Below are 18,776 nucleotides of genomic sequence, written 5' to 3'. Positions count from 1 at the left end.
GAAAATGAATAGAATGAACATACTGTACATACAGTGTCACTGCAGCTAACTTTGTCACTTTGACCCACAGTCAGTTTTCCCAGAGTGCCCTGTAGAAAAAAAGACATCCACCCGCAGACCTCTCTAATCCTTAACTAATTAGTGGGACACCCTACCAGCTACTCTATATAACTAACAACGCTGGACCCTTAACTCACACAGCCCTAGAGCACCAAGCATATTTTTGGCTTAACTAAAATGACTTATTAATAACAATGTTGTACAGTTCAATTTAACAACAGTGTATCTATAGAAGGATAATGGGAGTATGCACTGTAAGCAAGGCGTGGGTTGAGTGCCCAACTTAACAGTTCAGACTAGCATATAAGTGGCACTGGCCTAGTACTTGAATTAGTTACCCCCTTGTGCATAATACCCGACAAGCCTAGTGCCCAACAAATGCCCCAGATTCAATCTTACCATAGTGTGCACTAAGCAGGATTTATTTTTTATAAACTAATATTCATAGTGTAACACTCACATTGCAAACTCATAGACCAGTGTTTTTTAACACAATTCAAATTACTTGCCTTTATCTCTGAAGACATCAGTCACATTTCCCTCCTTCTTATATCAAATTCTATTTTAAACCATTCTCCCTCTCGCCCTTGGAGACCTACCTCTGATCTTTATTTACCCAATTATGGAATTTAAAAACCTACCTTAGCAGACTTTCCCACAGCCTTCAAATCTTTATACATTCTATGAAATTCTATTCCCATATGGGTCCTACCAATACTAATTCCAAAAATGTAACCTCACAGCTATTCCAAACTCCATTAGAGCAACACTTTTCTTGATCCGGCACTGTCCAGCTACACCATAAAGTGTCTCATGAGCAAGGTACATACTACACTTTATTCATGTCTACATTTTACTGCATGTCCCTGATCTTTGTATGTCCTCAATCCATACTTGTTGTATGAGATACCACCAAATGTCATGGTGACCTTCATTTTGGTTGGAGTCCCCCCCCCCCCCCCCCCCCCAATAAAACCCACTTAATTAAGATTGATTCTACTCTTCGCTAGGTGAAAAATACTTTTAAAGGGCAAAGTTACAGCTCTGCTTCAATTTAGAAGGCTCAGACAATGTCAGAGACACTGAAAATGCTAGCAATGAGCCTGACTGCCTTTCACTAAAGGCTAAGACTATACATATTTCTGTTTAAGCTAAGAGGCCAGCACAGTATAGAAGGGAGGAAAGGGTAGGCCAGAAGCTAGACCTGGAGGTGATAACTCACAGGGGACGCCGAGAAATTATAAGGAATACCCTGGCCCAAAAAATACTGACTACTATAAAAAAAAAAACCACAAGAGAATTGGTATTTCGTAGTATTGTCTCAAAACCAACTTCTGCATTATCCTATAGGATACCACTACATCTGGGTGAAATACGTTATAACAATTACAATGCTAGTTCCACCACTTCTATAATGTCTGCATTGAGCTCCTCCCCTTTAAGAGTTGTGTCCTATCCTACTGTCCCAGGACCCCATTGTATGTTCTAGGGTCTTCCTGACTACTACAATGTGATTGTAATAATAATGATACTGCTTACACCAATGGGACAAACAAAAACGGATGGGCAGATGTATTCAGCCTGATGAAGTGATAAAGTGAAAAGTGAAAATTAACTAGCCAATCAGCTTCTGACTGTCAAGTTAAAGGCTGGATTTGAAAAATGACAGGAACTGATTGGCGGGGGCATTATCACCTTCACCTTCAACTTTATCACTTCTCCAGTCTTAATACATCTTACCCAGTCTTTTAACATTACTTTATACATTTTCCATTTGCTTTAGATGCTCAGGACATGATTTAATTGTCAAAAAAGACAAATAAGGAGAACGAGAATTGGAATTGGCACACGTTCAGTCAGATACATATTATTTATTTCAATTCTTGCTTAAATATAGTACACGTTGTCAAATGGAAACGAGTTTGGTACACAGTATGCTTACTGTAGTTCCGTATGGGAATTCTTATCCGATTCTAATGTCCTAAAGACCATTTATGAAGGTTCTTTCTGTAAGAATCCTTTCTGCAGCCAGACTAAAGGGACTGTTAAATGCTATCACACATGGACCTACGCAGATATCTTTTTTAAAACCCCCCCCAAAAGAAAAAAGAATCTGTACTCTGTCGCACAGTCTATACGGAGGCTATTTCAGTGCACACTGTCTCTGTGAACTTTAACCGCTGTAGTTATGTGATTGATTGTGGCGTTTGTTTTGCACAATAATTTCATTCCTTCGCAAGAGAAAAAAAAAAGCGACTACAAAGGAACACACATCTGTACTAATACAATATATTAAACAGCAGGCTGATAGTCTTGTGTGTGTGTGAGGAGAACTTTTCCAGCTCTGGAAGACACAGATCTACTTCACTGCTCATAATGTGGTGTTATTACTAGGACATGCATAAAATGCGGAAGCGCTCATCATTACCACTAGGCTGATATATAATCTTCTTTGTTCGGACGGAGATAATATAAAATCAGTGGGTCCAATTTTGATACGTCGCTGTAAGTCTGGCACACAAAAGTCAGCCCTTGCTGTAATTTACAGAACAGTGTAATGAGCATCACTTTGCCAAGCGCGCTGTGCCTCAGTAGCTGTGAGCTCTGCTGTCTGGGCATGCTCTGCAATGTGAGAAGCCTGTACAGGGCTTGCTGTCTCAGAGTAGCATCTGAGGTATCCAAGGCAGCACAACTACAACTCATTGCTTAGGAACCTTTCCTTACAGTACTTTTAGACACCACCATGATCTCTGCTATGATCCTGCTGCTGACTGTTTTTCTGCAACTTAAAGGTAAGACCTTTTGATGTGTCATTCTACCTTATATGAAAATAGTCCTGGACTTCTAATTCCTAGCTGTGTGCATTACAGCCCTACTTTCACAGGCATTAAGCTGGTGGGTGAGAGTCAAGGTAAAATGCTATTTATTTCATTGGCTTATCTGTGCAATGCATAATGGCCACTGCAATATTATTATAACCATATATTTTTGTTTTGTTCATTAAATTCACCTATAGAGTACTGATTTATTATATCTACAGTAGGGCTTCGATTTTTTTGTTTTTTTAAATGAAACACCAAACCAAATCTATATTTTTTTAGAATATTTTTTTTTTTCTAAGTAATGACTAAATAAATGTTTCTGGGGAATGCTGCGATGTTATATGACTTACATTGCAGCTAGGGATCTGTGTGTGATAAGTTAACAGTCTTTATACGTTATGAAGAAAAAGGGTCTTTTATTGACAAGTGACCTTAGTGGAGGCTGCTTGGTGATCAGGTTTATGAATGACATGGCATTTCCATCCACAGGAGGATTTGTAAAGGTTTTATTTCCTGTGCTAAACTGTGCAGTAGGTAAACAGAATCAAATGCAATGTGACTGTGCAGCTATTGAGTCTATAGGTGTTTATGACGTCACTTGTTTTTCCGGTTATATGCCTATTAAACATACGAAGCTTTGCGTTCTACGACAGTGCATTTACTGTATATTATCATCATTGTACAGTCTTCACTTTGTACTAATTATCATCGGCACTGATTCTGTAAGGCTTTATAAAGTACAGTACATACGGCGTGCTGTTCATCTACTCTACCTTACTCTATCGCCGGTAACTAGCATTTATAATATTAACCCTCGCAGTGCCAACATCTCGGTGAGAGATGCCCAAAATATCCGCTAGATATGCCAGCGTCACTCACATTTGTTATATAAATTCAAATAAAAAATGTGTTGTAAAAAAGATTATATTTCCTATATAAGGTAAACATTACAGGTCATTATGATGAATAAAAATGTTTGCTTGGCAATTTTCACACCTATTTTGATCAATTCCCTTGCCACTCAAACAGTTAACTCAATTCAAGTTACCGTTTGGTATTGTTAGGCTATTAGCAATGAACAATTCAATATCAGTAAAACTTTATTACTTCAGAAATGAGTTGCCGATGCTGCTTTATAGTGGATGTGTTCTTTATGGTGACCGTTACCACAAATGTGTATGTACAGTAAGTATATATGAGTGTGTACATTTATGATATACTACATTTAGTTGTATACTTTTCATTTTTATGTAGTTTATTAATATGATTCCTGCAGTTTATATAGCTACCATTTAGTTGAACCAGTTTTACCAAAGGTTATTTTTTATTTCTGTGACCCATTTGTCAGCTGGGGAAATGGGATACTATTATACTGTAATCAGAACTTTGCTGTCTTTTTTATGTTTGGCATTTTTAACTTAAACCTTGACACACATTTCTACTGATACGAGTGGATTGACATAATGTATTTGTGGTTTGTGTTCTTTACTGAAATTTTGTAAATGATAAGAAGCGACGTGTGCTTGGAGTAAAAATCCATTAACAAAAAGGGAACAAACTAATTAATCTGAAATGGAAAGCGAGGCCATTTATTCGTGAGCACAGACCTGTCATACTGGCAGATGTAACATTATCAAGGTATACCTGCACATTGTGGCCATCTAATAGGCATTTATACAAAGAATGGCAGTTGCTTGGGCAGGAACTGTGCCCGAGGGGACTTGCCTTGACAGTATTACTTTGCAGAATTGAACTAATTTTTTCCATTTACAAATGTACCAGAATAAAGGGCGCTTCTCATTGTCTATCATAATGGATAAAGTTATCTGCTGTAAATGCACACTTACCCAGACCACATGGTCCTGGAGCCGAGGTACAAGCTCAATGCGTTTATTTCTAACTGTACAATGAGTAATACGGAAAGACGTCACTGTAAATGTGTGAGGTGCCTGGTGTTCCTTTTGAATATTTATACAATATGCATAAGCATTGTATTAAGTAAGCTTCCATATTATCTCATTTCCAATCATATATAAACAGTAAAGAAAATGGTTCTGTAAAACAAGAATTGCACAACTACAGTATGTACACACAACTGAAACGTAAAAAAAAAAATCCCCAATTTATAAGATGACTTCAAATGTATTTTTTTCTCCAAGCGTCTGGTAGAAAACTAGCCATGGATTATATTTAATTGACTAAAGAGATGTGCGCTTGGTCGTCACATCTAGTGTACTACGCGTACACAACTACTGTATCTCAGGATCTCTTAATACTCCCAGATACTGGGGCTCAAAAAAAACTGTATGTCACAAGATTAATTCCCGCCTGTTCTGTGAGGAGAACTATCTTTGCATCACTTTCAACATTGCCTAACGAGGTCACAAATGTTTTGCTCAGTAAAATATAATAAAGTCCTACTGGAATTACATTTGTGTGAAGCACTTAGATTACTAATGTGTATCATAGCCTTGAGATGTATTTATGCATGTTTCCCTAACCCACTGGAGAGGTGAATTTACCTATGGATCAACCAGTGTTGTTTTTCAAAGCCTGCGTATACAGCGTGGAACCTTACAGATCAACCTGTGTGCTAGAGATTTCAGCAGATATGAAGTGCACGCAATAGCAGCCCAAGCTTTCCGATAACCCCTCCCTCCCTTGTTTACTATAAAATTCACTACTCGGGCTAATGGTTCTGGAGTTCTACTGAAGGTGGGATGTTGTCCATAGCAACCAATAACGGGGAAATTTACTAAGCAGAGTTGTATTTCAGATGGGGTGTTGCTATGGGCAACCAGATACTATCTATTATCTAGATAGGTACTAAATAAATAAGAAGTCGATTCTGATTTGGTTGCCCATAGGAACCTCCCATGTGAAATAAACTCCCATCTTAGTAAATATACTTATTTAGCACCTTCTAGAAGATAAAAAAATAGAATGCAACATCCCATCTTCAGTAGAACTCCCATCTTAGTAAATAAACTTTAGTGCTATGTTTTATTATTTGTTTAGCGGCAGAAATGTTTTTTCAATCACAAAGCAGCAGGAAAATTATAATATCTATGCAGATCGTTTTTATTTGGGAACTGTAAATAAAATGATACAATAAACGATATCCACTGTGATTTGTGCTTCAGATGAAGGACCTACTGTACCTGTAATGTTCTTCGCACTTTCAAAAAGATCATCGGTCCAGTCCCCATTTCCAGCATGATATTATTGCTGACGTTATAACATACATTGTTCTCTGTGAAAACACCCCAAATATACGCAAAAATAAAGACGGGAACTCAGGATTCACATTCCTCAAAAAAGTGTGCGCTACAAACTACACGCTTGAGGTTGACTAACTAATATAAGATTGAATTGTTTTTAGAAATGGTAATGTTCCTAATGTATCCAGTTACAGGGGATTATTTGCAAACAGTGGGGATTGTTTGTCAGGTTTGTAGCACGTACTGCTTCACCGTTTCTTGATGTACCACTTACTGTAGCAGCTCTGACTTGACTTTGAAGTATACTGTATATAAACGGAAAGCATTGTGCCTCTCTCTGATCAATTTGCTGTTCCTGAACATCCTTCCGCCAGCAACAGATGTAAGCATGGAAAAGCACCTGGCGCTCATTGATGCTTTACCTCTGAAATATGGCTGGATAAATAAGCTATCATTGTTATGTGGGTTTCAGTTTAATAACACCAAGGGGAATCAAGTGGATCTATGTTATTGGTAAATTAATTTTATTTCAAAGTAGAAAGGTTCGCATCAATGTGATTGTGGAATTTTACATTTATACTTAACCCCTCTCTACATAGTTGAAGCAAAACTCAGACTCAGGGCGAGATGTACTAAGCCTTGAAAATGATTAAATGGAGAGTGATAAACAACCAACCAATCAGCTCCTGCCTGACATTTTTCAAACACAGCCTGTGGCTTGGCAGGTAGGAGCTGATTGGTTGGTGGTTTATCACTCTCCATTTGATCACTTTCAAGCTTGGTTCATCTGGCCTCATTCTCTACTTGCAGAATTTGGTTAGGGAGCAGGTGACTCAGCTAAAGCCTATTGTGAGGGCAGTAAGAGGGGTATCCTCTTCGATAGGTCAAGTGTCTCAGTCGACAGTCAAAAGGTTGTCTACTATTGGTCGACAAGCATTCGGTGGACACATGAACATTGTTGACGTGCAGTCGGTCGGCATTGACAAAAGATCGACACAAACAAATGGTCAATGTGCTAATGGTTGACACATGAAAAGGTTGACATGAGATTTTAATGATTTTTTTAAACCAACTTGTTCTCCATCCATGGGGCCGATCCTATTAGCTGCAAATAATTGCAAGTGCGAATCATCAGGGCACCAGATGCTGTTTACCGTGGATGTAATTAGCCAAAAAAAGCCTGTGAAGGGTTACAATCGAGTGCCGTTTACAGCGTTTAAACGGTACTGGAACGGCACATCGCACCCTTTGCAATTAATAGGATCGACCCCTATGTCTTTATAGAGTGAGATTATAATAGTGTGACAAGTGTCACCGAGCCCAAAGCGAGCCATGGGACATAGACACAAAAAAGCGTGTTTCTTCCTTTTATACATGTCAACCTTTTGCCTGTTGACCAATAGTGGTCGACCTATTGACTGTGAACCTAATAGCCTACTCCCAGTGAGAGGACCGGGTGTCGAGGGGCATTGGAAGAGGGAGTGGGGGGGCTTGGTGGTCCAGCATTACAAAAACTCCTTCCTTCGGGCACCGCAGTGGTTGTAACTCCTGCACCCCCTCTTGTTATGCCACTGCTATTTATCCAAAAAACAACGTTGATATGTGACCGGTTTAAAAAAAAAAAATTGTAAAAAAAAATGTGAACAAAAGTTGAAGGGTTATTAGCATAAAACATGTTAGGGTGACAACAAAAATCACCTAAATTCTAAAAGTCTACTTGTCATAGTCTATTACTGCAGCCAAAAAAGACACTGCAAGGATTTTGCAATCAATTCTTGATTTGTATATGCATTTTTTCAAAGAATCTCTCTAAGCAAAGCTACTGTACATTTGCATGGGTTTTTAAAAGAACTTTCAATGTAAAAATATTTATTGCTTTCCATTCGGCAATTTGTTCCGATATTTTCCGATATTTCAACCTTTGCATTCGCTATAATGACTCTCCAATTAGTCTTTTTTGTGACACATAAGATCTTAGAGAACAAATATATCGTATTGCCGTCTTTATAGAACACGTAAAATGTCTGCAGTGACATTCTCTTGAGATTATGACATTTTCAATTCATTCAATGATTTTTTCCGATATTGCAGTATAGTCATATTCCTGAGGGTGTAACGTGCGAGGGTTGCATTATTCCCTGAGTAGGAAGGCAAAACAAAAGCTTACCAGACCCACTAAATCTCTGGCAAAATCATCTGAGTAGCCAACTACTGTTCTCGGTCCCCGACTCCCCATGCACAGTGCCCGATAATTATCTGATTCAAATAAATCTCATGATTGTCAGATATATTGAAGATGCAATCACAAGATAACTGCTATTGGCCTGTCTGTGTGATCACCTTCCACCACTTGCGATAGTCCTCAAGTGGTCTTGCTATTCGGTTTAGAATTAAATTTGTGCTTCTCTTTCAATTTGGCAATCTACTTGAATAACAGAATTGGAAGGTGGTCCTGCAGTCTCGATTAAGTGGTAGGATCAGTCAGATCACTTTTAAGGGGCATACACACGTAGAGATCTGTGCTAAGCAATTTTGCTAAGCTATTTTGCTAAGCAATTTTGCTGGTGTCAAGATCTCTCATGGGGAGCACATACACATGCAGAGATTTGTGCTAAGTGATTTTGCTAAGCGATTTTGCTAAGCAATTTTGCTTAAGCAAAAAAAGTCAGGGTAATGGTTCAGAATGAGAGATTGTGATCAGTATCTCTCATTCTGTGCACAAAGAGAGATTTGCAGTCATTTGCTAAGCAATTTGACTAGATTTTGACTGCATGCACTGACTTAGTTAGCAAGAGATATTTAATCTCTCGGAGCATACACACGGAGAGATCTGTGCTTACTTTCTAAGCAATCTAGTCAGATTGCTTAGAAAATAGCACAAATTTGCTCCGTGTGTACACCCCTTTACTATGGATTTCCGCAAAGGGCAAAAACAATTGAGAAAAATCAAATAAAGTCAGCTGTCTATAGTAGAGATGATCTACTATTGTTTATGTGAGATATTTGGGGAGGGTGATCTACTGTAGGCAGAAATACATCAGACCTTCGGGAGAAGTGGAAAAACTGAGAAATTGCCCATACCAACCAATCAGCTTCCACCGATCATGGTACAGGATGTGCTTTATAAATACAAACTATAATTGGTTGCTATGGGCAACATCTTAACTTGTCTTCATCTTTAGATGGCGTGATACGTCTTCCCTGTGTCTGGTCGGTTCTACTACCAGCAATAGGTAAAGTGAAATAAAATGTTCTTGACCCATCATATTTTTAATCATCCTTTTGTGTATTCCTTTTCATAATCTTCATCGTTATTGGCTATTTAGTTCATAGCACAAGTGATCTGGTCACTACTAACGATAGTTGTGTTTTTAGTAAGACAAAGTACTTATTTAAAATGTTGACAGCAATTTTATACCAGCCCATCCCGTGTTCTGTGGTAGAACATAATTAGGATCTAGTACAGTATGTGAAGAATATTGGTAGAATGTGATTGTAAAACACTGGCGCAATCACATTATCAGCTCCCGCGGGTCTTTATATTAATGCAGCTGCCAGGCCAATAGCATTACCTCCAGCAACAGTAGTAGTTTTGGCTGGCAATACCAGCAAACTAATATCAAATCATAAACTACAAAAAGGAAACTTGCCAGGAATCCCATAAAGGCACCATGGCTGAATGACAAGAGGAAAAAGGCTTTTTCCAGAAACTATTTAATTGACTGTGGTTTAGATGCTAAATTATCGTAAGGTCATCCTGCCCATGTATGGTGAGATAGGATGCCACCACGGGTACCTGGGTCATAGCTAAGTACAATAGGGCAAACGGATAGTGTTAGATAGGGCATTTCATCCATTTTTACAGGTGTATTAATAATAGTCATATTAATGGTATTTGCAAGCCAACTGCTTCCTACTCATCACAGTGCTCCAACAGAGTAATTATTTTTAATTAACTTGCTTTATAATATTTTTCTATCTTTAACTTCTTAGAACAGCCATACCAGATGGCTGATGACGTAGGTGTAACTTGCACAGGACACTTAGGGATAGATGTATAAAGCAGTGAGCCAGAGGAAAAGTGGCCCATGGCAACCAATCAGCTGCTCTGTATAATTTTATATTATACAAATTATAGATGCTACTTCAGCGCTGATTGGTTGCCATGGGCCACTTTTTCTCTGGCTCACTTCTCCTCCCTTATCACTGCTTCTTACATCTACCCCTGAAAACCTTACATTAGTGTAGGAGATTGCCCATCTTTGGCCATCATTGTCCAAGACACTTACCTGTAATAGTGGCTATGTGGTTGTTTAAGACCTCTCCCACCATTTCTGCTGCTGAGGTGCATCTGTAGTAGCAGCAAGTTGTTGCCTGTTTCATCAACCTTTCCTTCAATCTCCTCTTCATAAAGGAGATGAGATACTGCAGGCAACACTCATAAACAATGCTGTCAACTTCAGTAGGTCCCTCTCGAGTCATGGTCTCCTGCAATTACCACTATTGCCAGCACCTCTTCTGCCAGAGAGGAAATGGTTGAAGAATTTCACAGAAACATTGATGAAGCCTATTTAATATAATAGCCAGTATTCAATGCCTCAGATTCGCCGTTTTTTTCAGTGAATCTGGCAATTCGCTGGGTTAACGGCGAATTTTCTGTTAGAAAAAACAATTCGCCATATTCAATGGAGGCAATTCGCCACAAATGAACAGCGAATGTCTGCCGATTCGCCGTAAATGATTCTCCGCAATTCGCCTGTGATTTTTAATGGGGTTTTTAGTGGAATTCGCCGAGAGTGTATTCAATGCTCAAATGGAGAACTGCTTTCTCCATTGAAATTCGCCATGATTCTCCATTTAGCATTCATCAGCTTTTTATGGAGAACTGAACATGTTTCTTTAGAAATAAATGTTTTATTTCCTTTTTTTTAATGTAAAAAAATCAGTTTTAATTTAATCTGATGGGTCTTGCTTATATTCACTCATTACTAGCGCCTCTTTAATATATTTAGAAGTTTTATTACATACCCCCCCTCAGTGAACTGACACAGCCAGCTGAGTAGCGAGGGGGGGAGACATGAGCTGACAGGCAATTGCAGTCATGACTGCAGTGTAGGTACCTTGTAATTCAGGCAGGCTCTGGTGGTCTGAGGGAAGGGGAGAGAGCCCGGACACTGATCAGCACGGAGCCCCGACACAGCCTGAGGACGGGGACGGCTCCAGCAGCAGCAGACCTCCGGCACACCCGGACATCTGATCAACACGGAGCCCCCGCACAGCCTGAGGGCGGGGAAGGCTCCAGCAGCAGCAGACCTCCGGCACACCCGGACATCTGATCAACACGGAGCCCCCGCACAGCCTGAGGGCGGGGAAGGCTCCAGCAGCAGACCTCCGGCACACCCGGACATCTGATCAACACGGAGCCCCCGCACAGCCTGAGGGCGGGGAAGGCTCCAGCAGCAGCAGACCTCCGGCTCTGGCAGCCCCAGCGTGGTGATAGCAGATGTCAGCGCTGGGACTGCTGGAGGTCTGCTACTGCTACTGCTACTGGACCCGTCCCTGTCCTCAAGCTGTGCGGGGGCTCCTGGCAGCATCAGCGTGCTCCCCCGCTGTGACTCCGCTCAATCCCCTGCAGTGGCATTGTAGCCACAGCAGCAGGGGAGAGAGCCGAGTGCAATTCGCCGCAGAAGGTAATTATCGCCGTCAGGGGCTGAGAGCCCCTGACGCGTTGAATAATGTGAATGGGCGGCTGCCGGCGAATCTCCCAGCAGGGAGAATCTGGGCGAAAGTGCAGCGACACTTGACCCCCGGCCATTGAATACTGGCCAATGTCATAAACGATCCACTTCCTATGTTGACTGCCTTGCAAACTAGGGCAATCCAGAGGGGGTACAGTACACTGATACACTAAATTTGTATACCCTCCAACTCTAGCATTTTGACTGGTACAGCACCATGGCCTGTAGCAGTCAAGAAGGGCTTTACCCATGACCCCTTTCTAAATTTGTACCGATTAAAATAAAATAAATGATGCTAAAACATCAGTTAAAGGCATACTTGCCTCCCCCCCCCCCCCCCCCCCCCCCGATCCTGCAGATGACTCCAGATTTTTGGGCTAATCCCCCTGCACACTTGAAAGAGTGGGCACCACTTCCACATTCTGCCCACTTCCTAGTAAAGTGGGCATAAGGGAGGGGTAATAACAGAATCTGCGTTCTGCTCATATGAGGCGGGGTCTAGTGTCACCATTCTACCCCAATCATGTCATTTAGGCCCCTTCCCCTATTCATAAAAAGTGACCAATTAGAAGCACTTTACAATGAGTGGGTGGGGCCTAATGACATGAGTGCTCCATCCCCACCTCATCACAGACCACCTGCTCGTTTTCTCCAGGCTTCTCCCTGAAGAGGACAATTTAAAAGTAGGTCATTATGGCTAAAGGTGACAATTGTGCAGACCTGAAGCATAACTGAGTTTATGCAAAAGAATAATACTCTAGCTGATGTCACAATAACTTTCCTATTAGAAAATAAAATTGAATCCATAGAATTCATATCCAGTGTGATTACTTGTATATTATACTGCACAGTCATCAGACTTTTATTTTAGAAGGTATAAAGCCAAATGTTATTTGAAAGGAATAAAAAAGGCTTGTTACAGCCTATATTGCAGTCAGGATATGCTGTTCTCTAATTTCTTATTTATCATCGGATAACACATTTGAAAAACTCTGCACATTGAAAATAATAACTGTATGGCCTCATGCAGCCTTTTGCAGTATTTGTACCCCAGAAAATGAGTTTTTCCGTACTGTAAATATTCAGTATGCTGGGCACATGCCTTTATGGCATCCAGTGTCTGCTGGGATCTGTTAAATAAAAAAGGCACACTATGGAGAAAAGACTACTGTATGGCTTCCAAACCATAGAGAGAACCCGAGTGCGGCCCAGAAGAACAAAAAACATTAAGATTGGGAGGTACGACCCAGTGCTGGGAGAGAGGTTTTAATTGTACCCTTTTACTAGGGCCTAATTCAGACCTAGGCACCATATCGCTGTCTAGCAAGCAGATAAACACCGCCTACTGAATGCACGCCCCCCTCCAACTGAATCCATGCAGTAGCATGCGAGCAGATGTGCACATCAACTCGCATGCGTCTGCATGGAGGTAAACACATTCGCCTCAGTCTTAATCACCAGCAAGGAGAGCCAATCAGTGTTCTGGGAATTGTCACAGCCTTTTCCATGCAAAATGCTCAGTACCCTAGCTTACAAACTATTGTAAGCTAGGAACAAACTATTGGGCCTGCATAATTAAGGAAACTTCTTGAAGGAAGGTGCCCAACCAGCTCTGGACCAGGGTGAACCCAGGTGGAAATAGGTAGAAGAGATATAGCTTTATCAAAAGACAATTTGGGAACTAAGGACAACTCCTGAAGGAAGTATTCATTGGGCCCTTTATTGTGGTTTAAGTATATTCCCAATCAGGTGCGCTGGTGCCACTGTTTATTTATTCTGTATAATTACCTCTTCAGCACGTCTCGGACCCAAGACACAGCATGGGTTGAAACTGGGCTTACCCCTTTCACACATGGGTGAAAACCTGGGTTATTCTTTCACACAAAAATATCTAAGTTTTAAGTGTTTGTGTGAAAGAGGTATAAAGTTGACTATTAACTGACATTTTAGACTCAAATAGACCATCGGATAAACCATTTGTAAGTTAATATAGACTTCTGTACCAATATTTGATTTACTAACAGTTTGTTTGAAAACGTACTCAAAATTGATTGAGTTCTATTGGAGCACTATACAAATACAGTATATAAAGCACTATATAAATACAATTATCATTATAATTGTTATTATAAAATGAGAGCTCATAGACAATATGCCAATGTTTTTGCAACTGGGCGATTATTGGTAAATTACGCATACGTATGATTCGCACTGCGCGTCAAAAGTCTAATAGCGATGGTCTCTGTCTAGGCTGCCATTTTTCATGGACGTTTATATACTCGAGCTAACGATTATTGAAGGATTTGTGTGTTCGCTGCAAATTGTACGCAGTTTCTGTGACTTTGCGTTTGCTCCGGTGGACGTCTATGTACTTTTCAAGGCTGCTGGTTTTTTTTGCATAATTTCGCACATCGTCAGTATGCAGAATCACATAATTCAGAAATTAATGAAATATCTCAGAGGTGATCAGGACAAGTTCTGAACATGCACAGAATGGGCCCCACACCATCTAAAATTGATCTTTAGTGAATTTACACCTTGGTATTAAAAAAAAGAAGGGAATTTCATCTATAAAAACTGTAAACCCTGCTGATTCAGAGATTGGTAAAAAGTATGTATTATTCTTTTACTGTATTTTATTATTACTATTATTACATTTTATTTCTAAGGCACCACAAGTGGTTAATAGCGCCGTACATAGGGCACCTATTAGAACAACACAAGATACACAGGACTAAACATAACAGTAACTGAAGAACTAAAACAGAGCCAAGGAAACAATTAGCAGCACAATTCTGTAAATGCGAGTTATCCATATAATGAATGGAAAATTTATTTTTTATTGAGTGTAGATATATTTATACATGTGTACAATATATCAAAGTTAAGGTTCATACACACTGAGCGACTTTCCCCCTGCCCGGCGCCGACGGAGATGGGAGGACGGCTTTGCATAGCACAGAGCTATGCAAAACCATCCTGAAAGCCGCTCATCTGCTGGTATAACCAGCAGATGAACATCTTTCCCGGCGATGATGCAGGAGCACGCAGCAGCGCTCACCGCTCATCGCCGGGGCATACACACTGAGCGGCTTTCCCCCTGCCTGGTGCTGACGGAGGGGGGAGGACGGCTTTGCATAGCACAGAGCTATGCAAAGCCATCCTGAAAGTTGCTCATCTGCTGGTATAACCAGCAGTTGAACGACTTTCCCGGCAATGATGCGGGAGCGCGCAGCAGCACTCACAGCTCATCGCCGGGGCATACACACTGAGCGGCTTTGAGCTGAAAGCCGCTCAAACTGGGTGTTTTGAGTGACTTTCAGCTCAAAGTCGCCCAGTGTGTATGGTCATTTATAGAAAAGAAGGGCAGGTTGTAAGAATATCTTACTTTATTATAATAAACCATTAAAATAATTTATGACATCTCATTTACATAAGTTAGTAAATAAAAATATTCTTTCATTTATTATCAGTTGTAAAAAAAAATACTTTGTTGTCAATTTGTTCAATGCTTTTACACAGCCATTGCTGGTGGTTATAAATAGTCCATGCACAGAAGTTGTAAATTATTAAATTACCAGCAGTAGTCCATGTACAGAAGCTGCAATTTAGGAAATTACAAGCAATAGTCCATCCACAGAAGCTGCAAGTTAGGAAACTACCAGCAGTAGTCCAGGCACAGGAGCTGATAGTTAGGAAACTGCCAGCAGTAGTCCATTTACAGAAGGTGCAAGTTATGCCCCTTTCAGACCGCACTTAAAAAACTGTATTATGCCGAATTTTTACAGTTTTAAAACGGTAATCTGTGCGGTCTGAAAGGTGCAGGACCACTTTACCGTTTTACAAAAGCCATTTTTGTAAAATGGTTAAAATGGAGGGTCCTACCCGTTTCAGAACCGGTATTTTGGCATCAAAATCGGGTCTGAAACAGTATTTAGGACCCAGCCAATAAGCTGGGTCCTAAATTCAGCGCAGTGAATATTTAATGAGCTCATTAAATATTCATTGCACTGGAGCCCCCCAGCCGCCGCCGCACCCCCATCCGCGCCGGTTAACATCCCGACCCCCCCCCGCCCCGCATTGTGTTTAAGAAACACACCCCCCCCCCTCTCCGTGCATGGACTAAATGTAAAATCAGGTCCATCGCATGCTATTATAATGGCATGTGATGCGACCGACGTGACCGACCCGATTTTACATTGTAAGCATTGTATGTAATGTTAATGTCCTATGTAAAATCGGGTCCATTGTATGCCATTATAATGGCATACAATGCGACCAATGCAATGGACCCGATTTTACATAGTAACCAATGTTAAATGGCCCCCCATACCCAATTTTTGATTGTATACCCACCCTAATGGGCAATTTCTATGTCAAATGCCTCCCAATGGTTAATGCCACCCCACGATGAACGCCAACCCGAAGAGTGGCGATCCCGCGAGGGGCGGCGGTACGCGTCCTCCGACCTTTTCATACCCCCACTATCCACATTGGCATGGAGTTGATATATAGTGTGGCGAGCCACCGAGCCCGAAGCGTGGCGAGCGAGCTCCGCGAGTGGACGCGTAATACGTCTGAAGTAATGCGCTTCGGGCTCGGTGGCTCTCTGCGCTCGCCACACTATATGGAATCAACTCCATGCCGACGTGGATAGTGGGGGTATGAAAAAGTCAGAGGACGCGTACCGCCGCCCCTCGCGGGCTCGCTGCGCTCGCCACGCTTCCGGTTCACGTTGATCGTGGCGTGGGGTTAACAATGGGGGGGCATACAATGAAAAATGTGGTCAGGGGGGCAATTAACATTGGGGCCAATGTAAAATCGGGTCTCAGGGACCATTTAACATTGGTTCCAATGTAAAAAATCGGGTCGGTCAGGTCAATCGCATCGCATACAATTTGGTTGCATGTGATGCGATTGACCCGATTTTTGCAACCCGATTGCATACAATTAAAATCGGTGGCGCCGTGCTAAGAAACAAGTACCGTACATTGTTTAGGAAATGTTTTCCTTTTTTCTTTATAATACCCTGCTTATACTGTATTTGTAGAAATATCTAATTTGTCACTAACATACCTCACAACTTTTCCACGGTGAAAAGAGGGACAGTGCCGGAAAAGGGGGTGTGGTTTATGCAAATTAGTTTTCAACCACTGCGCCTCTGAATAGATGTTGTGTGCATGCACACAGCATCTATTCTGTCAAATTTGGGGGGACTCCTAACTGCCCCGCAGCGGGACACTGCTGCAGTATGCTACATTTGTTTGCCGGATGGTTTCTATGTTATCAAGGGCCTTATTTTGGTTCATTCTTTCTGACAAAATCCTTCTTAGATGGACAAAACCATGTGCACTGCAGGGGGGGCAGATGTAACATGTGCAGATAGAATTAGATTTGGGTGAGTAATTTTGTTTCTGTGCAGGGAAAATACTGACTGCTTTATTTTTACACTGCAATATAGATCTCACTTTGAAGTAAAACCCCACCCAAATCTAATTCTCTCTGCACATGTTACATCTGCCCCACCTGCAGTGCACATGGTTTTGTCCATCTAAGAAGGATTTTGTCAGAAAGAATGAACCAAAATAAGGCCCCAAGAGACATTGTCATTATTATAGCTGATGCAAAGCCATAAAATTGAAACTTAGATGTAACTAATAGTTCATCGATAATCCAGTAAAAAGGACTGATAACGACTTCTGGCTAATTAAACGTTTAAGCACTATTTGGCATTTACATTTAATTGTGATATTCAGATTTTAATATATGTATTATCAGTGTGTTTTGTGTGTTAATACATTTTAAAATATTTTATTTTTCTTCTCTTGCTTGTTTGGGGGTTGGCAATCCCCCTGCGCGGTGGCTGCAGGGTAGCACACTACATCACCATATTCCCTAGCGCCTGAGACTACTTTTTCTTCTTGCATTCCCGCGGTATGCCGGACAGTTGGGAGCTATGCACTAATACCTCTATATAAACATCTTGTGTTTCTTTTGTCTTTTTGTTTTTCTTTTAAGAAAATAAATGTAGTGATGTGCCAGTTGTATTAAGGGCTGGTATTTATTTTGACATTTCTAAAATATGTAGGTCATTTGTTCTTCGAACCATCGAGTAACACTGATAACTGTTTTGTGATGACCCAAAGAAATGTTTTTTTAATGTGTATTTAAATAGACATGATGCACTATTAGAGACAAAACAAAAGTGACATTTTATACTCATTACGATAGATCTCCTGTTTTACTTAAGACTACTAAAATAGCCAAGTTGCTCAACCTACACTTTAATATAGTAGTTAATTTATCTGAATCTCACCACGGCTGACGACCACAAGTATGATCTGAGGATTGACCTTTCGACCTACAGGACTGTGCATTGTACCAATATACCTCACGATGGTGTATGGCCAGCTTTACATAGATTTGACTAAGTCGTATTTTTGGCAAGAAAAACAATGCTTGTGTGCCAAGAGGGGCAGTTTGGCGAGACTGCAGCACAGACATACAAGGTCACATCTACAGTATACCTGACATTTGCACCTTTTCTACAATTGTTGCACCAATGTATGAGCTGACAAAGAAAAGGGCTGACTTTGCGGGTCTTACACAATTGTGAAGGAAATCCCTACTAAATTTGATTTTAATCTTCTCCACATATTCGTTTTCTAAAACTAATTTAATTTTCATAAGTCTGAACTTACATAGTTACTGTATATAGTTGATTTGCAAGTTCAGTTGCATAGTTCTACTTGCAAATCTACTTTCTTTCTGACTCTGGGAGCACCACCAACAATTGTATTCTTTCCAGGGGGATGACATTTGTCTCACCCTTTTCTTAATAATAGCTTATGTTGGTCTAAATTTTGAAATTTAAACCCCAAATCTAAGGATATTAATACTACAAATATATAACAACTTGGGGTGAAAATCTTGTG

At 40.7% G+C, this 18,776-nt stretch overlaps 1 protein-coding gene across 3 annotated transcripts in view; it reads left to right on the top strand.

Annotated features, from left to right (window-relative positions):
- The first annotated feature begins 2,377 nt into the window (after positions 1-2,377).
- RXFP2 (relaxin family peptide receptor 2) overlaps positions 2,378-18,776 on the top strand; it is a 207,492-nt gene continuing 191,093 nt past the window's right edge. For all 3 annotated transcript variants that reach the window (XM_083169817.1, XM_083169816.1, XM_083169815.1), the window contains exon 1: positions 2,378-2,852. In XM_083169817.1, the coding sequence (XP_083025943.1) occupies positions 2,804-2,852 (49 nt within the window). In that variant the 5' untranslated portion in view covers positions 2,378-2,803. The remainder of the gene's footprint in view (positions 2,853-18,776) is intronic.

Source organism: Crinia signifera, chromosome 2 (genome assembly GCF_055691185.1).
Source record: "Crinia signifera chromosome 2, ASM5569118v1, whole genome shotgun sequence".
Classification (NCBI taxonomy): Eukaryota; Metazoa; Chordata; class Amphibia; order Anura; family Myobatrachidae; genus Crinia; species Crinia signifera.
Note: the sequence above shows the minus strand (reverse complement) of the source record. Positions and strands in the feature narration are given on the sequence as shown.